Below are 23,991 nucleotides of genomic sequence, written 5' to 3'. Positions count from 1 at the left end.
GACATGCATACTTAAACATGCATTTATGTACATACACTATGTATTTTAATACATATTTTTAAAGTACCAAAACTAATATATAATTAATATATATTTAAAGTATCACAAAACTCAAAATCATTTTATTGAATTCTCTCTATCCCTCAAGCATATTTATTGACTGCAATCTTGGATAACCACAGTCTTGCCTTATTCAGACTAAAATTAGTTGTTTCCATCCAGAGGACACATAGTATATGCATGCACCATCACAAACACATTGAGCCATGTGTTCCAGGTACTTCCAAGGATGACTCACTAAAGTAGATATTGTTACCTTCATCCTACTGATGGGAAAATTGAAGATTTGAGAGTGAAAAGAACATTTTCACTGAGGTATGCTGGAATTTGAACCTAGGTTTCTTGACTTAAAAATCATGCTCATGCTATATAGCTCTCTGTCCAACTCAAACACCTAGAAAGATGGAGCCAGGAAAGATTGAATGGACAGTTCAGGACAAAAATTAATTGGGACAAGCACAAAATTTTTATTTTTTTCTTGATTAGGTTCATATTCATGCTCTACCCTATAGTGTATTGTAAAGATCTGGACATATGGATGTAAAACTGAATTATTTTTTTCTCTTCCTCCCCAATAACTATTTCTTCACTTATGTTCTCTTGTTACGCACTTTGGCTGCATGCTCTTTTACTTTGCCAAGTTAAAGACTCTATATTGTCACTTAGAGATAGTTGATATAATACTTGATCTTTCTCTCTCTCCTTTCCTACCTTTACTTCTCCCTCCTCCTTTTTTGGCATTATATAAAATTCTATAATATTTGATCTCTAATTTGATTAGCCATGAGGTGGAGATTTCCATTTTTCTCCATCTTTTTCTTCAGTGAGAACTCTATAAGAACAAAATATTCAGAATGAAAATATCAACAGTGTCCAAAGTTGTGAAACTATAACATCACTAAAATACTGCTTTTCACTTGACAAAACAAACATTGTTGAAAATTGGTAATATGTACTATTGGCATTGGTCAGAGACAGTTAAATAGGAACTCATATGCTAGTAGAAGTATAAATTACACAACTTTTTGTATCAGCAATTGGCAATTTATATCAAAAGCTTTGCATTAAAAAAATTCTTACCTCACCAACTTTACCCAAAGGAATTGATACTAAGGAACTACTTAGATACATGTACATTGATTATTGAACAAGAACATTTAGTGCAGCATTGTTTTACTAAATATTAAAAAAGTTTTTTTTGAATGTTTATTTTTGAGAGGGAGAGAGACGGAGCATGAGTGGGGGAGGGGCAGAGAGGGAGGGAGACACAGAATCCAAAGCAGTTTCAGGCTCTGAGCTGTCAGCACAGAGTCCGACATGGAGCTTGAACTCATGAACTGCAAGATCATGACCTGAGCTGAAGTCAGACACCCAAGCAACTGAGCCAGCCAGGTGCCCCTTAACTAATTTAAACATCAGGCAACCCAGAAAGAGAAATAAAATGTGGTACAGTTAGTGGAAGATCTTTTTAATACACACATTAAATTCATGATTTTCAGAAATATATAGGAAATGACTTACTATATAATGGTGAAGGAAAAAAGCAAGATGTTGAATATATAAGAGCACATTAGGTACTGATAGGTGCCCTAACAACTGATCCTTAAATTTCCACCTCCACTGCTTAACACAATAAAGGCTTATTTTTTGCTCATTACATAGTTCAGTGCAGGGCGGTGATGGTTGTGAATCTGTGGCTTGGACAAACTCAGTGTATAGCTTCAAGATTTCTAGGGTCATCCAGCTAGCAGATGGGGAAGGAAGAGAAAGGACATGGATGAGGCTCTCTCTGAACTGCCTTGGTCCAAAAATGATGCAGGACATTTGTTCACATCCCTTCGGTGAAAGCTAGCACTTGTTCCTTCTCCCCTTGAATTGCTAGAGGCTGGGCGATGTAGCTTTGTGACCATCAGAGCATCCTATCTTCATAGGCACCGGGATATGTTTCACAAAATTATTAACATCTCCAGGAAGGCGACTTGTGACTCTTCTTTTTTGTGTGTGACTTTTATTCTCAATGTTGTGCTATTGTCCAAATTTTCGAAAATAAATGTAAATTAAGTTTATATCAAATAAAACTATACATTAAAAAACTAGAAGTGTGGTATGAGGCCAAGTATGGATCCTCCATCTGTAGGTGCAAACAGGTTGGGACACTCACCATAGTGTATGTTTTAATATGGCCCTTGTATCTTAAGAGGTTCTTCAGTCATTCGCCAAAGTGTCAGAAGATGCACTGAGCACAGTGTTAGGAGGCCCCTTATGTATGCAGGGGTGATTTGGATATAATATTTATTAATACAGATCACCTGGACTGCTTTGCCTGATCTGGCTGGGTTGGAGGATATTCTGTTCTTCCCTCATTATCCCTTATGTTTCCTTCCAAAAATCTTTCCCTCTGTATAAGAGAATTTTCAGCTAGCAGAAGTGGGAAGTAACAAGGCAAATGTTCTCTCTTTTACAGTTTGTTGAAAAGTTATTCTTTAGCAAAACCACTTGTGCATGAAGATGTTTATTGACAATGCATCTTATGTAATGCTGAAAAAGTTTAAGAGATGATTTAATAACTAATATTAAAAGCTCTATGTTGGCAAGAAGCACGTTCACTGCCCTTTTGAAAGATCACGTACTAACAGCGGAAGACAGAAGAGAGAGGCACTGGGGAAGACTATGACACATCCCCATCCTACACATTAAATTCCACACTTTATCTCTGGCCTCCACTCCGGCAGCGAATTGTAGAGATACTCTTCTGCTAAAGATCCTTTTCAACACTCATCATTGGCTTCAACGTTCAGGTCTTTCATTTCCTTGCCCCATACTTATTTTTTGTTTCATTACAAGCCACTTTCTTGCATTTGTCCTGTTAAAGAGTCCACCATAGCTATTTAATATTTAAAGGCTGGGATCATTTGCAGGTTTTAGTTTAAAGGTAACCATAGCACATGCACACACATTCATTATTAATAGCAGAGCTGCACTGTAAGTTCTTAGGAATCTTCTTTCGATGTTAGTTTCATATGGGTGATGCTGTTGCAAGAATGAAGCTCTGATATTGCTGGGTGGCAAATGGACTAAGGCAATAACATTGATCCAGAAATTATGTGAACTGTTTATGTGGGTGTAAGTGATCATGCTAAAAAGGGACATAAAGCCAGAAAATGACAGGCCACGGAAAGTCCGGTTTCGGATCGCGTCATCTCATAGCGGGCGAGTTCTGAAGGAAGTGTATGAAGATGGGCAGCCATCAGGCTCCCTGGATTCTGAATGTGCCAGCATCTGTGGGATAGATGGACTGAGTGAGTCTGATGGACAGCAAAATGGACACATAGGATCAGAATGTGATGAGTATGAGAACGACCAGGATAAGTTGCTGGTATTAGCAAGGGCTGCCAGTGAGAAGACTTTTGGGACAAGAAGAGTCCACATTTTAAGTAAAAATGGCACAGTCAGAGGCGTCAAGTACAAAGTGAGTGCCGGCCAAGCTCTGTTTAACAATTTGACCAACGTATTGCAGGTAAGTCAATGCACTTTGCAGCTCCTGGACTTGTTCCTAACTCACCTTCTCAACACTTCTCTGCTCTCCAATTGAAAGCAAGCTTGTCTTATTCATGATTCCTACATACTTCATGAGTCACTTCCCCATCTAAGATATTGTCTCAACAGCCATTGATTAAAAAGAGGGTCATTATGCTTAGCAAATTAGATGGATTCTCAAAGTCAAATTTCTAAGTGGTCTTTTCTTCCAGTGTGCAATGACTAAAACAATGTGTCTGTTTGCTTACCAAGATGATGGTGTTCAAAGAATCTGAGCACCACTTAGGAGTTAATTTCTGGTTGGTCACCTTACAGATACCAGATTTGCATTTACCATCACTTGTATAGATTTTAAACCAGAGAAGATTGAGCGCTGCATCCAGTGGCGTTGGATTCAGTTGGGATGTTAGGAAGCTGTAAAGACAAACCTTGACTTGCCCCCACTGTGCTGGGGGTTGCAGGTTTTATCTGAGGTGCATTTCTTCTTTCATTTGCCATGGGAACTCGAGAGTAGCACTTGAAAAAGTTATCCCTCTGTAAATGTATAGACTGAGATCCAGATTTTATAGGAAAAATGTTAGCCTTTAAAATGTGATAGATCCTGCACAGTAATGTAGGAATGCGTTATTCAGGTCCTGAGGCCTTGGGCAATGATACAATGTTTAGACAAATTTTTGAAATTTCCCAGAAGCATTGGTAAAATGATTTTCTGTTAAAAACAGGGATCATTATTTCAGGAATAGAATTCATAATCACTATCATTAAGGTAGCATACCAATATTTTCATTATAAACCTTTCTGTATTATTTTCAATGGTTAAATACAACCTCCTTGAGGAATTAGCCAGTGCTTCTGCATTGTATAAAGATGTAATAGTGGTAGGGAGAAAGGATTTTAACCAATAATATTTGATTATTTTTTATTTCAAAGAAAGTATTTGAAAGATCACACCACCAGGATTAAAAAAAAAGAAATTAAGGGTAAAAGCAGTTTAAATCAAAGGTTATTTTCATATGTAGAATTTCATATATAAAAATTAGCCATGAATTAGGGATGAAGGTGGGGAATCAAAATTAAAAACTGATGACTATGTTTGACTAGTTTGGAGAAGATCTTGTATAGATTTCTGAAGATCATCTTAGAAATTGGCAGAAATCATTATTGCCAAAATATAGACCAAGACTCTGTAATAAGTTTAAAAATGTTTGCCTTTATTGTGATTAATTAAGTTTTTGACTGAGTCATGATTTGAATCGCTTTATGATCTGGAGGGTCATTTACAAAACTTCTGCACTAGTTGTAGTACTTTGATTTGAATTTATTCAGATCTCCCCCCAACATTATTATTTTTAAAAAAATACCTTAAATCTTTAAGTCCTACAAGAGAAACCCTTTTTCTCCCCCTTTCTCCTTTGTCCTGAAAGAGCTTATAAATTCACATACAGGATATAGAAGAAATTCTATAATCAAATGTTAGTACTGCATTATTTTATAATAGTTAAACTTGTATATTTTTCAATATATAATTCTATTACCCTTTTTCTTGTGAAAAACAAATCCAGTGAAACTGTAATTTTCTAATTTCCCCACATTACATTTACCCTTTGTTTCAAGAGGACCATAGTGGTTACTAGCAGAGGTCCCTCAAAAACTGATACTTAACCATTTTTTATAGCTTGTCCTCTTTCTGTGCAATGTGGGAAAAGTAACAGCATGTTGCAGGCAGTCACAAATTTTAACCATCATCATTACTTTCATTATCATCATTACCATCGTCATCTTGGAATGTTCTCTGATCTCTCCAGGACAAAACATAAGTTAAAGGAGCTCTTCTCTTGCATGGGGGCTGCTAGTTGTGCTCTTTCAAGGGGCTCCATTCACATCATTGTCTGTGTAAATAACACCCCTTGGAGTTTTGCAATACAACCTGTGCAGCACTATATAGAGAGCTGACTTGGATGCTTGCTGCTTGCTAAAGGATAGGTATGTCATAAAGAGTGACAAATGTCTTAGACATGTGCCTCAGGGTGACTGAGTAGGTTTCCATAGGCATCCCACAATACAGTAGCAGAGAAGCCCCAGGGACTAAGAGCAGAAATTACCACTCAGTTACTTCCACACATGGTTATGGGACCAGATGTGTCTCTTTCCTAAATTTCTGTACGTTTTCCACACCCCTTAGAAAGTAAGCAGCAAACCTAACTGGACGTATCTGTAATGTAGCAATTTCTCTCATGGAGGAAAAAGTGAGCAGTAGCATTTTGGATATTTGATTGAGGTTTCAATGCACAATCTTATTGAAGCAAGGCTCGATAATTGAAGACACAGGTTTCTCTTCCTGTTTTCAGTTATAAAATCTTAAAGCATTCAACTTGAAACTTGAGAGAAAACCCTAGTTATAAATAAAAGCTTTCAAAGAACCTGTAAATAACTTGGCTTCCTCTGTTAGTTTCCCATTCTGTTATTCCTGTCTCATAAAATATTGGCATGCACCTTGCAAACATTTCAACTGTGCAGAGAGAATTGTCATTGAAATTATTTGCCTCAAACATTTTTACTTCTTAGGAGAACTTATTTAGAAAGTTGTCTATAAAAAGGATATTGGAACAAATTCCCATTACATTTGTTAGTTTACTCTATAGAACTCTGGGTAATTGAGGATGTGCAATATTAATTAAAGTTTTTGAGGGTAGTAATGGACCATGAGGTAAAGAGAGGAAAGTCACTTGGATGTGCAGGTGGGCCTCGTAGAGGGTGGTTCATTGTTTCATCTGTGGATCTCTCAAATTCTCCAACTGATCTAGATTATGGTTCTTCAGATACAGGTGCTTCGCTTTTCCATTTTTCCCAGAAATAATAAGAATTTAATGCTCAAGAGAGGCTAGTATGGAAATCTGAAATCTGGAAATCTGAGAACCTAGTTATGGGCTGGAAATATGCATTTATTAGAAGCTGTTTAGGTTGTTCATCTACACACTGAAGTTTGAGAATCATTGACCTAGTGTGTAAAATGGGAGTTCATCCACTTTGCTAGAGTTAATAAAAATATTTCTTTAATATTCTTTATGTCTTCAATATTTAAGGGTGAAAACAAAGAAGCTATGTATTCATCTGCTACATGTTATTCTGATCATATTAGATCATCAGGGAGGTCTTTCCTGAGCCAAAGATAAATAAAGATACCCTGACAGACTTGTTTCCTGTTGTATTCTAATTTATCAATCAGTTGGTTTGGAAAGTTTCTGAAATTACCAGTACATTCTGATGTAGGTGTTGTGTTTTAGTTTTCTTTAAGAAATTCTGCTGTAAGGTTAATTCTACCTACATAAATGATTTTACTCTTCATTACTGGAAAGTTTTAGAAGAAAATTAATTTGTATTAATTTTTTTAAAATTAGTCACTGTTATCTCATGCAAGACAAATTACAAAACCACTACGTAGCTCATAGTTCTCGTCACTCAGTGCATGATTAGATTTGAGATACACCTTGATCTTAGCAGCAACATATTGCCAAAGCTTCTTGGGGTGGGTCAGTGATGCAGATAATTAAGGCCATTCGTTTTTTTCTAATTTGTTCCTATGGGATTAAATTTTAGACAGTAATTAAATATCAGTAATCTTTTCTTGAACCTTATTTTCAAACTTGTATATTCTGTTGTATACTCAGTTACAATCTTTTTTCTGTAACTTCTATACTTTGAATTCCTTCTTTTTACAAATTTAAAGCTACTGTATTAGAGAAAAATAGATGCAAAGAAGGACAATAGTTATACTCTGTATTATAATTTGCTGGATCCTTTCTAAAAACTCAAACATATAACTTTCATCTTTGTATTTACATGTACATCTGTGATTAATGTGCTTATGTTTATAAGCATTTTAACATTTCAAGATAAGTAAAATAAAAATAATTTTACATTTGCAGAAGAATTTATATTTTGAAAATGTTTTCAGGTACATTTACTTGATTGTTCCAAAGATATTGTGAAATAAGCAGGAATAATGCCTGCTTGTAGTAACTAAGTTTCAGGGAAATCAGGTGTCTGGCCCAAAGCTAGTAACCTGAGAACTCTGCCTTTCACTGTTTTGGCTTTGTTAGTTTTTTTTTTTTTAATGTTTTATTTATTTTTGATACTGAGAGAGACAGAGCATGAGAGGGGAAGGGGCAGAGAGAGAAGGAGACACAGAACTGGAAGCAGGCTCCAGGCTCTGAGCTGGCTGTCAGCACAGAGCCTGACTCGGGGCTCAAACCCACGTACGTGAGATCTGACCTGAGCCGAAGTCAGAGGCTCAACCGACTGAGCCACCCAGGCGCCCCCTGGCTTTGTTAGTTTGTAAAAGCATAGTGCTATATACAAAAACACTCAAACTTACCTTGTGGGTTTTTTTAAATGTTTATTTATTTAAATAAATAAACAGAGAGAGCAAAAGAGAGAAATCCCAAGCAGGCGCTGTGCTGTCAGGGCAGAGCCCAAAGTGGGGCTTGAACTCATTAACTATGAGATCATGACCTGAGCCGAAACTCAGAGTTTGATGCCTAACTGACTGAGCCACCCAGGTGCTCCTCAACCCTACCTTTTGAAATGTTGTAATTACAGGTATGAAAATGGATAAGAGTAAATCACATCATAACATGTCATGACGTGATTTAGTCTTTTGAAATGTCACTATTAGGTTAGATTTTAAAATCTATTGTTTATTGCACATTTAAATCTTCCCCTAGAGAAAGTTTTTCTGCAGAGTTAAATAGCTTCTCTTCAGCTTTAAATTATATTTCAATTATATTTCAAAAAGAATTTTTAATGTTTCTTTATTTTTGAGAGACAGAGACAGAGCACGAGTTAGGAAGGGGCAGAGAGAGAGGAGACACAGAATCTTAAGGAGAGGAGACACAAAATCCTAAGCAGGTTCCAGGCTCTAAGTTGTCAACATGGAGCCTGACCTGTGGCTCAAACCCATGGACTGTGAGATCATGACCTGAGCTGAAGTCGAAATCCGATGCTTAACTGACTGAGCCACCTGGCCGCCCCTTAAATTATATTTTTAAAATTTATCAAACCTTATCATCTCTATAACATCAACTGATTAAATTGTTTTGAGATTGCAAGGGTTGACGCTGGGAGGGGGTAACTTGGTTAACTCCAGGAAGACCCCTGTTCAGCATTGTTCACTAACTTTAGGATGAATGATTAACTGAAATTTCTGACTGCACTTGTTATTAATCTCTAGTAAACTTGATTTAGCTTTCACAATGGAATAATATTCCAATGAAAACAAGGTGATACTCTTGATGACTCCTTGGTCCAAGTAGTTTATGTGGACCACTCTGGAAAACAACAGCAGTAATACTAAATATTGATTAAGTACTTACTAGATGCACTGTTCTTATTATTTATGTGCATTGACATTTATTTCTCATAGCAGCTTCATGAAGTAGTATCATTATTAATTAATAATAATTTGAACATATTCTCTATGTATGAAACATTGTGATAGGATTTAAAATCTCATTCAGCAAAATTGTTATGTGATATTCAAAATAAGCATCTATTAATGGAAATATTGCCTTTTTTTAGCTATCAGGAATAACAAAAGCTGTAAGATTTTTTTATGCAGTTCCAAACGATGCAAGAAACTACCTTACAACCCCAAAATGAGTTGAATGAATAATTTTTTAATGTAAAATTGAATAATTGCAAACAGATACACCTGAAGTTCCTGTTGTTACTGGACAGAGAACCAGTTCCAAACTGTGGTTCAGCTGCTCACATCTCAAAAATCAATACTCAAGAGACAAAAGATGGTAGGAAAGGACAGATGGTGGACTAATGTCTTAAAGACTGTCTTCCCAGTCCAGGTGAAGGTGGGAGGGGAGCAGTTAAAGGGGAAGGCGTGAGAAATGGTGGGACTACATGCAGGGGAAGCTGATGCTCTGGCAGTTAATTTTATGTCAACACCACCCTCAACAGGCTTGCTGGCGTCAATGGCAGCTGTGTTTAATGGGGTCAGGCCTTATCTTCCAAGAAAGCCTGGTCCTTTATTCCTCAAGGTGAGTGATCTGCAAAATCTCAAGGGAAGGTTGTTAGTTCTCCTACAAACCAATGGACTTAGGTTAGCAGGTAAGGAGTGCATAAGCTTAAAGCAGGTTAACCATTCAAGCCAGCTGGAGTACTGTTACGGTGACCATCTTCCACATACCCGTGTTTTGCTAGTCTTGGCCACACCATCTGACACTGATGCTGAGCTTTCTTTGAGTTAATGAATTAAGTGACATTCTCTTGCCAAGTGATTATTTTCTTCTTTTCCATCTCTTTTGGGTTTGAAGATTTCTCCCATTGAATAGGAATACATTTTGAATGGTGAAGTGTTAGTAACTTCCTCCATTCAGTTCTTTCTGTTGTGGGTTATCGTCTAGATTCAGTCTATCATTCTTTTAATTAACATTTGCTACATATCTATGAAAAGACACAAAACTAGACTTTATTTTCCTTTTCCAGAGAATTTTCCCTCTCTTTTCTTTTATTAGCCTTTAACATAGCTCCTGCTACCCATTCTCCATTTCTCCCATGCCTATATTTTTCTCCATTTAGTCTTTCTCTTATTAGACTATTATTTTATTGCATTCCTTCCTTCAACTTCTCTTGCTTCCTTTCTAACTTAGTTCCATCTCAAGGCCCAAGAACCGAAAAGTAATCTGTATAATTAATGACTCTTATCTTGATCCTACAAGGATCAATAGTTAGTAACAGTGACTCACCCTGAGTACTTACCCAAATTCCATGAATCTTACTACAAATTTCTTTCTAATGAGAGAATTCAATGAGTATCTAGTTGGAATATTTCTCAGTCTCCCCTATTTGTCAGAGCACTTGTATCATCAGGAAATGGGATCATTGTCACATTTTAGCTTGTGGAAGGTTGAAGCTTAATCCATTAATTTACCTAAATTCTGACTTTAGAACAACAAGCTGAGCAAATCCATGGATTCTACAAGATGACTTGAAACTGCTTAATGAACTCTTACTGATAGAAAATGGTTACCACATAATTAGAAAATTAGCACCTGATGTTTTCAAACATTATAAAGGCAATATAATAGCAAGACTAGACACACATCTCTTGGTGGCCCTACTCATGCTTACAAAGTTTTTGATATTTTCTTTGAAATCCAGTACCTTGAATTTCATATAAAAGCAATATAAGCATTTAATAGTCTGTAAGTTGACACATTATATAAATATATCACTTCCTCAATCACTATTGCCTGGAAGGAATTTTAGAAATTATAGACATGCCAAAATGTCATACAGAAAATTTTTTAAATATTTATTTATTTTTGAGAGAGAGAAATGGAGTGTGAGCAGAGGAGGGGTAGAGAGATAGGGAGATACAGAATCTGAAGCAGGCTCCAGGCTCTGAGCTATAAGCACAGAGCCAGATGAGGGGCTCAAACCCATGGACCACAATATAACCTGAGCCAAAGTTGGACTCTCAACCGACTGAGCCATCCAAGAGCCCTCATACACAAATTTTTACTAAGGAACTTTGGTTCATGTACACAAGTCTATTCAAGTAATATTTAGGATATCTTTGCTCAATTTTATTTTTGTAATAATTTATTATCTTATCTAATTTCTGACAAATTATTTATGTCTTAGAAAATTTTATTAGGAAGAAAGAAATAGGTGCACATTTTGTTCATGTAACTCTCCTTCATAGTTAATAGAACAAATTGTAGAAGTATTTAATATTTCTATGATTCCTAAACAACAACAAAATTAGTGTTAGTTCACAACCTCTGGAGCTTCTTGGGTGAAATCTGAAACAAGTTCCTGTACATGGAGGGCAGGAATTGACCAGAGTAAGAGATGGGCCACTCCATATTGGTAGGGGGCAGGTTTAATAAGCAGAATAACTTACCTATGAAACTTGTCTTGAGTCGCCTAAAAATGAGTAGATCTGATACCTACTAGAATTTTAAGTTTATATAGAGGTCTTAACTGGCTTCAGTCACAAATACCATTCAGATGACCTCAACAACATGTTACTCTCTCAAGGCTGCATCCTTGAAACAGCTTCAGCTGTGGGACAGGACAGGAGAGGAGGTGAGGATTGCCTGTCAATTGACATTCATATCCTCTTGATTAACTCCTCCAACAATTAGGCCATGGAAGAATTACATTGTTCCCCTTTTTGGCACCTTTTATTAACTAACGGTTAACGATCTCTGTTGTATGAAAAGTCTGAAAGCTTGACTAGTCCACAGAGCGGGTAGAGTAGTGAAAGCCAGGTTTTTTATTTGCAAGGGATATTTTTTGTTAGAAGAGAAGGCCTGGAGGAATTATGTTCTAACACATTAGTGGAAATCAAACAGGAAGAAAGAGTGCCAATCTGGTAGAGACTGAATGAGGGTCATTTTCAGAAGAGCTGCGTGTGACCTCAGGGGAAATTGGCAGGTCTAGAGATTGGAGAGTGAGCTTTATGGATTAGAGCAGGGTCGGCATGGACAAGCTGTGGGATTGCCATGCTCATCAGTGCCCCAGAACCAGCTCAGGCTGGTAGAGCAGCTTGTGCTCACCTGCATGTTGCCTTTGATGTAGAGCCAGGTTCAGTGTCCTCTCAGGACTGACTCATGAGCACCTTCTTTTGACAGCTGTCACCACACTGCTTGGGAAACATCTGGCAGAGGTGATACCCTCTTATCTTCCAAGATTCTGCTGAGCAACTTCCAAACCATTCCAAGTAAACACTGTCCTTTTCAATGACACAAGATTCATGATGTTTTCCCAGAAATAAAGAGCAAGGCCTTTGGCATCCAGATTAATTATGTGGTTATATTAAAGAAAAAAAGTCTGCAGTATCCATATTTGGGGAGATTGAACAATGGTAGTAATTACTCACCTAGTATATTACTTTCCTATAGAAACAGATTGCCATAAACTGGGTGGTTTATAATAACACAGATTTATTACTTTATAATTCCAGATGTCAGAAGTCTGGAATGAGTCTTATGGGACTAAAATAAAGCTTTCCATAGGGCTTTACTCTTTCTGTAAACTTTAGGGGAGAATCTGTCCCTTGCCTTTTGCAGCTCCTGGAGGCTGCCCAGGTCCTGGTTCTGCATCACTCTGATGTATTCTTCCATTGTTACATCTTTTCTTCTAACTCCTTGTCTTCTTTCTTTTATAAAGACCTTTGTGATTATATTGGGCCCACCTGGATAATCCAAGACACTCTTCCTATCTCAAGATCCTTAGTGCAATAACATCTGCAAAGCCTCTTTTGCCACATAAGGTAACATATTCATTGGTTGTGGGGATTAAGACATGGATATTTTTGGCCAGCCATTAGTAGTAAACTTATTTGTGTATGAGAAAACTAAGACTTTATGGTAGGTTAAACTTTTTTCCAATGTGTGTCACACATGGACACACTTCTGTCATGACCACATGTGGATAAGAGTGGACTTCTACAGCCCTTGGCTTTAGTATTGGCCAGATGACTCCTTTTGGACAATGGGATGGTAATAGATGTGACACATGCTAAAGCTTGAAATGTGCTTGCATGGTTGAGTTTTCCCTCTTGCACTCTTTTTATCACCAAGAGAAGGGCATGCTGCAAAAAGCTGGCTGGTCCTAGGAGAGCAAGAGACATGAAGAACAGATCTGGACCCAACCAACATTTTGAAGCCTAATCCTTCATAGCTTAGTCCCAATGTGCTGACTGTCAGCTAAACTACAGACTCAAGAGTGAGCAATAAATGTTTAATTTTGCATTTCACTCTGTTTGGAGTTGTTGGTTAAGCAGTAGGAGCAAACTGGCACAAGATCATAGATTTTGAGTACCTTGCTCAAAGTCACATGATGATCAGTGATATAACTATCAGCAAGTTTGACTCCAAAGGTAGGGCTCTTATCCACTAAGGAACTAGTGTCCAATCACTCAGTGGATGCCTGAATTTTCTCTACAGTATCTCTGCCAAGGTCTTACCTAGGCTTTGGTGAGGATTTCTAGGGGGGATTTCTAGGGAGAAGAGATTCAGAATTTTTGGCAAGATAAGGATTCAAGTCTCACTATCCTGTGGCTATTGAACCTACTGAAACTGATAATACCAGGATAGAGCAAAGGCCATCTGTTGCCCACTTCCATGAATGTAATTTAAGACTAAAATAATATTTTTGGTGACCACATCACACTGTTGTGTTGTTCACTTGTTGATTCATTCAAACATCTTTTCTCACTGGAAAGATTCATGAGGTTAAAACTTTCAATATCACAAAGCATCTGTGTTTATTTAATGTAATAACTCTTGTTAGCTTGTTTCTGTACTTATATACAGGGTTATGTAGTCAACAAAATTTAATATTATTGTGTTAATCCAAGATGTTAATCCTTTTGGACTCTGGTCTTGTAATTAGCTATACCTTAGCACTTTGTAGACTTTATGGAACACAATTTTGATTATGGAAACTATCAGCATAGAATAACATTGAGTAAAAAGAATTGACTCTAAAGGAAATGAAGTATCACTAAGGAAGAGGCAAATGTATTTTATTAACTATTAGAAACCAATAAATTTAAACTAGTGGACTTTTTAATACAGAAAGAGGAAAAAAATGAATGATGCGCAAAGAGGACAGAAAGAAATGATGTGTAAGTGGTGGTACCATAAACTGTAACAGCCTCAGAGGGTTTCATGAATTTCCTTTTATTATACTCTTTAACAATCATCTTTACACATTACTCATATAATGCCAGAAACTTTGTTCAGGAAGGGAGCCATTTGTCTCCTAGGGCTTAAGGATCCTAATTCCTACAATCTCAGGAAAATAACAGTGATTCTGGGAAGCAGATAGCTTGTATTCATGGCACAAATTTTGTGTATTGAGTCAGTCAGATCAATATATAGTAGTAGTGGGTTTCTAGAGTCATCAAATTTCATTCACAATGTAAACACAGCAGCCTGAAGGCCAAAAATTTGCCTCTCTGAGTGCCTTGTGCTTTTAACTGTAGTTTTAGGACAACATACAGTTATGCACATTTGTCAGTTAAAAGTAAGTATTAGGAAATTTCTTACCAGGGTAATACCAACAAACCAAACTTAACTGGGGTTACCACCTCTTTTTTTAACCATACAAAAAACTAAATCATGGACCTTTGAGACACAGTATCATAGATTCTCTTAACTAATTATAGATGTCAGACCTCCTCTTCTAATTTTGGGATTTTTCTTTTCATATATATATTTTTTCTCTTATTCTTCTTTTTAGTTCTGCCTACTTCAGCATCTTTCATAGCCAGTTCTTTTTGCCTCGGTTACAAGTCGATTTTCTTAAAAAGTGTTTTTCATATTTCTAAGATTTCTAGAGATGGGATTATATCCCCAAAGAAGTGAGTTGGTGGTGAGAGCTTATGAGGACTGAAACAGACCCAAATCCTGTGCTGGAAATTAGATAGCTCCCCATGCCGCCTGCACAATAGTCAGTTCCTCTCTTTTTCATCCTTTCTTTCTGTTGCAGGTAAATGTGAGGTACAACCAACCACTGCTGGAAAGACCGTTTGACCTGATTTTTTCATATTAGATTCAGAGAGACTATTGGCTCCTATTTCTTAGGATAGGCAGGAAGTCCTATACTAGTCATCACTGGGGCTTCTCTCCCTAGCCATATGATCTGCAGGATATGCAGGCTTGAGGGGGTCAGGAAACCGAGTGATGGTCCTGGTCCATGGATTCTAGTGCATCTATCTGCATCTCTGCTCCTCAAGCCCCATGAAGTTGCACTGATGCTGCTCACGAGGCCTTTCACATAAGTTCCCTCTCAGAATGCTCAACTTCTACTTTTTCCAATTCTTGGAACTACCCAATTTCATCTTGTGTATGTTCAGGCTCTTGAAAACATAGCTCTATCAATTATTCACAGGGCCAGGAAAAAAACCAAATTTCTAAGAATTCCCACTTTTCTTTGTGAGTGAAAGAAGAGACAAACTATAATTCTTCAGTAGTGTCTTAAATGTCTCTTTCCCTCCATGAAGGGGCAAAAACACTATTCTCTGGAGGGAGGTGACCTGGTTTCAGATGCAGAGTCTGAAATTTACTTACCTTTTTTAAGCCCTAGTATAATGATCATGATTATTTCCTATGGACTATTGCATATAAACCATTTTGCACAATGCCTGGCATGTTATAAATGCTCAATAAATATTATTATTATTTTTATTATCCACCTTCTCAGCAAACTGAATTGTTAGGGAGGAAGACCTTTCTCTGATCTACAAAGACCTTCTAGCTGGACTTAGAATCAAATTGACATAATACAGATTAACATGAGAAAATAAAATTTAATAGTGTATGTAAAGGAATCCACATAGACGTGGAAATTCCAAGAAGAACAAAGCAAAATGAAGTTTATATGAGCTAAGGAGAGAGGTAGAGTTTGAAAATACAAAAGGGAGAAAGATCATTAGCAGGAAGGTAAAAGGAGATGTTCTAAAAAACAAAGATCACTCTATTACACAGATAAGTATATTATGTAAAAGGGAATCTCTGTTAATAACTCTTCCTGATACAGGTCTCCTCTCCAATGTAAATTTAGACAGTTGAGGACCATGAAGAGAATTTTTCCACATCTACTGAGTTTTGATTACTTTTAATTCAAAATAATGTTTATGCCAAAGTGGGCCATCTTGGGGCAGCCTGCCTTTGGCCCCTATAGAATCAGTCTTTGGGCTAAGTATTCTGCTAGGCAATAAGGGCACAAAGATGAATAAGAAATGATTTCCGTCTTCAGAGAAACTCAGTTCTTTCTTATGAGCAATACAAACTCATAGTTACTATAGAATATGGTAAGTACTCAGAGCTTACTGGGAGACAGAGGCAGGACATTGGAATTCTGTAAACCCTATAGAGATTCTGTTCCCTTCACATAACAACTTTTAAAACTAGGGCAGCATGGGAAGCTCTGGGCCACTCCTTAAAGGCATTATGGCACTGCAAGTTTTGTTGGCTGAATTCACTTCCTTTTGGGAAATCTTAGCTTCTGTATCTATAATTGGCTTAGCCTCTGCCACACAAACCTGTTTTCCTGAGGCCAGTTTATATGTTTGAGTTTCTCATTGACATCAGCCCCTAACTGGATCTTTGTCTTGGATTCTGTAGTTTTAACTTCCTAAGACTACTTGACCATGTGTTTGCCAGCCTGGCCATGCTGTACTTCGCTCTGTACCTGGGAGCTTAGCCAGCTACTTAAATGCCTTGTGTCTGAGGATCCCTGAGGAACACCTGTCATCCTGAAAGCCTAGCTTGCCTCTTCTGGACAGAGGTGGACTCTCTGTTCTGTTGTAAGAGCCTGGATAGACTTGTTATGCCTTTCAACATTAGTCATGGAAGTATTTGTAAATATATGGTAGGTACTCTGCTATAAGCCACAGAGAAGACTACTAGAAATGGCTCAAAATACTCAGACATTTATTATATCAATTAAGAAAAAGTTTAGGAAGGAGGAGCCAAGATGATAAAACAGCATGGAATATTTTTTTCCAATCTTGTGTCCATGAAATATAGCCAGATCAACACTAAACCATTCTGAACACCTAGAAAACTGATTTGAGGATTAACACAACAATATGCACGGCCTGAACCACAGAACTCAGCAGGTACATGGTGCGGAGGGGTGAACTGGGGGAGAGAGAAGCTGCCATGGATGGCAGGGAGCTGTTTTTGCTTGCAGAGAGAGGATGGAGACAGTGGGGAAAGTATGAGAAAAGCACACCTTCCAAAAACAGCGGGAGAGAAAGTGGAAAAGTAGAAACAGCCACAGGGACTGAACAAAAAAGGGAGAAAGAAGAAAAGAGAGGGTTTAAATTCAATTAAGACTCTATAAACAGGGGAGCACAGAGTCTGAAACTCTGCAGCTCAATACCTGGTGGTGCTCCTGTGGGAAGGGCAAATCTCTAGGAGCAGAGGGGGGCCCAAGAAGTTCTCGGGCCGTTTGAGGAGAAGTGGTTCCACTGCTGGAAAGACATTTGGTAGAGGCTGTGCAGTCACCCAGTCCCAGCAGATCCCAGAGAACAACCACATTCGCTGGTGCTGGGATAAGGTTGTTACGGGTGAAGCCTGGTGCAAGATGTGTGTTGTGATTTTCCGTAATCGCTGAAACACTGCTGCTACACAATTGTGTAAACTTTTTCTGAGGTGGACTGACACCCAGCTGTAGTCTCTGGGCATCAGCAGCAGCACAGTCCTGAGAATATTCTTGGGTGTGGCTGGAACCCAGCCGTTGCTCATTGAGGCCCTAGCCCAGAGGATCTGAGTGGGTCAAAGCTGCAGTCCCTCAGAAGTGAGGGGTCGAGAAACACAACTGCACCTGAGATAAAACTCAGGAGGGAGGTGTCGCTTGGCAACTTGACAGTGTGGTCACAGACTATAAAAGCGAGGAGTGAACGGAAGCCAGAGACAAAGGATGAGTGTGCAATTGCTGATCGGGGAAAGCAAAGTTCCAATACTAGAGACTGGATAGCTGGGTGATGACATTTTCACCCCTCCTGCACATGTGCATACACACCTACAGGTGCCACAACAATTCACCCAGTAAGCTAAGCACTTCCATCTAGAGGAAAATGGAACCGTTACACTAAGCCCCACCCAACTGGGCCAAACTCTTTCTTCAGGAACACCATAAATCTCTTCACCTGCTTAGTTTACAGACTATAAAGTACTTCATAGTTTGACTTCTGGAGGAAATGATGTAATTTCAATTATATTTCAGTGTGTTCGCTGATCCATCTATTCAGTTTTTTTCTTTTTTCATTTCTTTTATTTTTCTTGAATACAGAAAGAGAAAATTTTGTTTTATTTTCAAATTTAATTCAAAAATATTTTTCTTTATTTTTTATACTAAATTTTTTACTGTTTGTAAGTTTTTCCAATTCGATTTTACTTCCATGATTTCAATTTATTCTATTTCATTATATTAATTTTCTCATATTTGCAAATGTTTCCTCTACCCCTTTTTTTTCTTGAATCTATCAAGCTTCTTTCAATAACCAGACCAAAACACACCTAGGGTCAAGCATCATTTATTTGATTTTTGTGTGTGTGTGTGTTGTTTTTAATTTTTTAATTTTTTAAATTTTAATTTTTTATCTTATTAATTCCTTTTCTTCCCTCAAAATGACAAAATGAAAGAATGCACCCAAAAAGAAAAAGAAGAAGACAGAAACGACAGCCAGGGACTTATTCAACGCAGATACAAGCAAGATGTCTGAACCAGAATTTAGAATCACCATAATAAGAATACTAGCTGGGGTTGAAAATAGATTAGAATCTCTCTCTATGGAGATCAAAAAAGTAAAAGCTAGTCAGGATGAAATAAAAAATGCTGTAACTGAGCTGCAATCTTGAATGAATGCCACGGTGGAAAGGATGGATGAGGCAGAGCAGCAAATCAGCGATATAGAGGACAAACTTATGGAGAATAATGAAGCAGAATAAAAGAGGGAGACTAAGGCAAAAGAGAATAATTTAAGAATTAGAGAAATCAGTGACTCATGAAAAAGGAACAACATCAGAATCAGAGGGGTCCAAGAAGATAAAGAGAGAGAAAAAAGCTTATATGAGCAAATCATAGCAGAAAACTTTCCTAATCTGGGGAAAGACACAAACCTCAATATCCAGAAAGCACAGAGGACTCCTACAAGATTCAACAAAAACTGACCATCAACAAGGCATATCATAGTCAAATCACAAAATACTCAGGCAAAGAAAGAGTCATGAAAGCAGCAAGGAGAAAAAAGTCCTTAACCTACTAGGGATGACAGATCAGGTTTGCAGAAGGCCTATTCAGTACGCTGAACAGAAAAATATGCAGCCAAGAATTATTTATCCAGCAAGGCTGTCATTCAAAATAGAAGGAGAGATTAAAAGTTTCCCAGACAAACAAAAATTAAAGGAGTTTGTGACCACTAAACCAGCCCTGCAAGAAATTTTAAGGGGGACTCTCTGAGGGGAGAAAAGATGAAAGAAAAAAAAAAGACCAAAAGCAACAAAGACTAGAAATGATCAGACAACACTGCCAGAAACTCCAAATCTACAAGAAACAATGGCAATAAACTCATATCTTTCAGTATTCACTCTAAACATCAATGAACTAAATTCTCCAATCAAAAGACATAGGGTAACGAAATGGATAAGAAAACAAGATCTATCTTATGCTGTTTACAAGAGAGTCACTTTAGACCTAAAGACACCTTCAGATTAAAAGTAAGGTTGTAGAGAACCATCTACCATGCTAATGGTTGCCAAAAGAAAGCCGGAGTAGCCATACTTATATCAGACAATCTAGATTTTAAAATAAAGACTGTAACAAGAAATGAAGAAGGGTATGATATCATAACTAAGGGGTCTATCAACCATGAAGACCTAACAATTGTAAACATTTATGCTCCAAATGTGAAAACACCCAAATAGATAAATCAAATAATCACAAACATAAAGAAACTCACTGAAAATAATACTATCATAGTAGGGGACTTCAACACCCCACTTACAGCAATGGACAGATCATCTAAACAGGAAATCAACAAGTAAACAATGGCTTTGAATGACACACTGGACCAGATGGACTTAATAGATATATTCAGAACATTTCATACTAATGCAGTGGAATGAATATATATTCTTCTCCAGTGTATGTAGAATGTTCTCCAGAATAGATCACATACTGGGGCACAAATTAGCCCTCAACAACAAAAGACTGAGATCATACCGTGCATATTTTCAGATCACAACGCTATGAAACTTGAAATCAACCATAAGAAAACATTTGGAAAGATAACAAATACTTGGAGACTAAAGAACATCCTACTGAAGAATGAATGGGCTAACCAAGAAGTTAAAGACGAAATTTAAAAGTACATGGAAGCCAATGAAAATGATAGCACCACAGCCCCAAAATACTGGGATGCAGCAAAGGCAGACATAAGAGGGGAGTATAGAGCAATCCAGGCCTTCTTAAAGAAGGAAGAAAGTTCTCAGATACACAACCTAACTTTATACTTTAAAATGCTGGAAAAAGAACAGCAAATAAAACCCCAAACCAGAAGAAGACGGGAAATAATAAAGATTAGAGCAGAAATCAATGTGATCAAAACCAAAAAAAGAGTAGAACAGATCAGTGAAACCAGAAGCTGGTTCTTTGAAAGAATTAATAAAGTTGATAAACCACTAGCTCATTTGATTAAAAAGAAAAAGGAAAGCACCCAAATAAATAAAATCAAGAATGAAAGAGGGGGAGATCACAACCAACACAGCAGAAATAAAAACAATAATAAGAGAATATTATGAACAATTACATGCCAATAAAATTGGCAACCTGGAAGAAATGGACAAATTCATAAAAACATAGAAACTACCAAAACTGAAACAGGAAGAAATGGAAAATTTGAACAGACCAATAGCCAGTAAAGAAATTGAATTAGTAATCAAAAATCTTCCCCAAAACGAGGCCAGGGCCAGATGGCTTTCCAGGGGAATTCTACCAAACATTTAAGGAAGAGTTAATACCTCTTCCCTTGAAGCTGTTTCAAAAAAAAAAAAAGGAAGGAAAACTCTTTCTATGAAGCCAGCATTAGCTTGATTTCAAAACCAGACAAAGTCCCCACTAAAAAGGAGAACTATAGACCAATTTCCCTGATGAACATGGATGCAAAAATCCTCAACAAGATCTCAGTGTATCTACACCATTACTAAACAACTTTGGTAAGCTTTAAGTTTTATTTTTTGCAACTGAAGTCACATTAGATCATGCTACTTGAATTACTAACGCACTTTAATAGTGATCACATTTCATACCATTTATTTTAGTTATCCTTGTTTTTTTCTGTCTTTCCAGGTGCGTTTCCTCTTAATTTTTTTTTCAGTATTTATTCCTTTTGATTTCTGGCTGCTATTCATCTTTTCTAAGGCCTAGAGCTTTTTACCTGATTCTCTTATTCTAACGCTAAAACTTCACAGCCATCAAATGACATTAGAGGTGGTAAGCAATTTATTATTAACTAACTGCAGTCTCAGTCTAAGTCTATCTGTCATATGCATAGTAGGGCACTAATTGTGTAATTTTAAGCAGGTGCATTCCACATTTGACTTAAACTGAGCAGTCTAAAACAGAAAATAACTTCCCCAAATAGTGCACATTGCTTTATTTTTCCCTTCTGCTTGCCTACATGGAATCAAAAACAAAATAAAATACTGAACACAGTGACTACAGAGTCGCAGTGATCATTCCCACGGTTTCTTCCTTCTTTGCCTCCATCCGGCCTCCCCCTTCCCAGCTAGTCACCTCGGGGGCTCCACAGTCAGTGAGGTGGAACTCATTTCACATTTGAGGAAAACAATGATAGGAAAGCTCTCTGCATTCAGAGCAGGGCAGACTCTCTCCCAGCAAGCCTTTCAGCAATGCTGCTCTGGCTTTCCCGATTCTGCTAGCCACAAACAAGCGTTTTAAAACACTGACTTACAAGAATATTATTAGTACTGGTAATAAGAGCAACCCTTTATTAAATGCCTACCTGTGACAGAAATTATCTTAGGTACCTTTCTAACAACACTGTTTCTTTAATCCTCAGCAAATTCGCAAGGTGGATATTAACTTATTTTACATAATAGAGGCTGACAACATCCCAGTATGATTCAAAGGACAATGAAAAAACATTTGTCCCCAATTAGTTTGGCCTTCATTTTGATCTGCCACTTGAAATTCCTTTCCATTGTTCCACCCCCCCCTTTCCTGCTCCAACAAGGTCTTCTACTTAGATTGAATCTCTAGAAGTAGAACCTGAGATAGGATTCTTGTGAAAAGTGGTTTGTTGAGGGAGTACTCTCAGAAGTAATGGATGAAGGACACAGGTGAGGGCAGGGGAAGGCAGCTCAGCCAAGGAGTGGTCTTGGCTAGAGACCAGCTGCAGTCTACAAACTGTACTTTGGATTTGTTTCCACCTTGCAGCAAGGGGCTGGCATTTCATATGCCTGTGTCGGTCTGTCATCAGCCATTGGCTGTCAATGTATGCGTGTTTATGTATGTGTGTCAAGGCATCGTCCATTCTGCTGAGACATTTATCCAGAGAAGAGGATGCTATGAGTTTTTAGCAGCCAATATTCATGCTTCTTGGGGGATAGGTCGGCCAACCTGGTGAAGGGAGTTCTAAGTGCATCCACTACAGTTCACCTCTTGCCCTGTTCAGATTTACTGGTTTCTTCCATCAAGTTCATTTCATCCAGGCACAGCCTTGCCATAGTCAGTGGAAAAGTTAGTGGGATATAAATTATAGCCCCCACACTGTGGTTGGTCTTAACGTGACAACTGGTATTTATTTTCTCCCTCTTTTGCTATCCATGCTGCTGGTCTATGTGGTTTGCATGAGTGAGTGGTCCATATTTTTCAAACTTGTGGAGTCTGAGCCTCTGGTCAGTATGCCCTTACCAGGCAGTGGTGGCTGTCCTTGACCACTTACATTTAAAACCATGTGAATATCAAGAGAGGCACTTGACTCCCAGATATATTTCTGTCTGCCCCTAATATGTACCAGCAGCTCTATATCTTTGAGACAACCAGGGTCAATTCCTTCTATCAGTATGATAATTCCTTTTAATACCAACTAGATTACTGTCATGGTGAACCTAAGGTAGCTAGATATCAGTTGTAGCTTTAAGTTTAGTGAGCCTCTCACTGTGTTACTTTGTACAAGTATTCCCTTCTGGGACCAGGGGCTTAAAACTAATAATACCTAAAGTTGTAGTAATTTTCCAGGTGGAGACCTAGGAATGATGGTGAATGGGATCATTCCTACATCTTTCTGTTGATTCCTGGACCCATGAGCTGTAGGTATTGGCAATACAGCACCATATGATAACCACCATATAACCGGACCATAGTACTGGCTTAAGGTATAAGTGGTGTCCTGAAGAATGATGTCCCTTTCCTACAGCTGATGTATCTTCTGTACCCTCGCATGATACTCGAGCTCTATCAGGTGGCAGGTTCTGGATGATGTGGTACACGTATGGCATGGTCTTGGTCCTGATCCCAAACCCTCAGGGTTGGTGCTGCCTTTCCTCTGGAGACTGGCTAGAGATTTTGTCATAATCCCCTTCTTCACTATAGATACTTTAGTACCATGGAATCTTCTATGCTGTACCAACCGCACTTGCGGGTTACTTGTATTTCAGCCTGCAGCTGTTCTTTCTGTGAGCCCTACCCCAAACTAGCAACCTTCTGTGCCACTTGATAAATGGATGTGTGTCTTCTAACACCTGAAGAGGTCCACAGAGCACTTTGCTTCTTTTTAGATGTAGAAGGGGCAAAAATAATTTGTCTTTTCCTTTTGAGGTTCCAACATGC

The 23,991-nt window shown here is 37.9% G+C and overlaps 1 protein-coding gene across 1 annotated transcript in view; it reads left to right on the top strand.

Moving 5' to 3' along the window:
• Positions 1-3,175: 3,175 nt before the first annotated feature.
• GRXCR1 (glutaredoxin and cysteine rich domain containing 1) overlaps positions 3,176-23,991 on the top strand; it is a 124,076-nt gene continuing 103,260 nt past the window's right edge. The window contains exon 1 of the mRNA XM_029932126.1: positions 3,176-3,577. Coding sequence (XP_029787986.1) covers positions 3,194-3,577 — 384 coding nt within the window. The 5' untranslated portion in view covers positions 3,176-3,193. The remainder of the gene's footprint in view (positions 3,578-23,991) is intronic.

Source organism: Suricata suricatta, chromosome 1 (assembly GCF_006229205.1).
Source record: "Suricata suricatta isolate VVHF042 chromosome 1, meerkat_22Aug2017_6uvM2_HiC, whole genome shotgun sequence".
NCBI classification, from domain to species: Eukaryota; Metazoa; Chordata; class Mammalia; order Carnivora; family Herpestidae; genus Suricata; species Suricata suricatta.
Note: the sequence above shows the minus strand (reverse complement) of the source record. Positions and strands in the feature narration are given on the sequence as shown.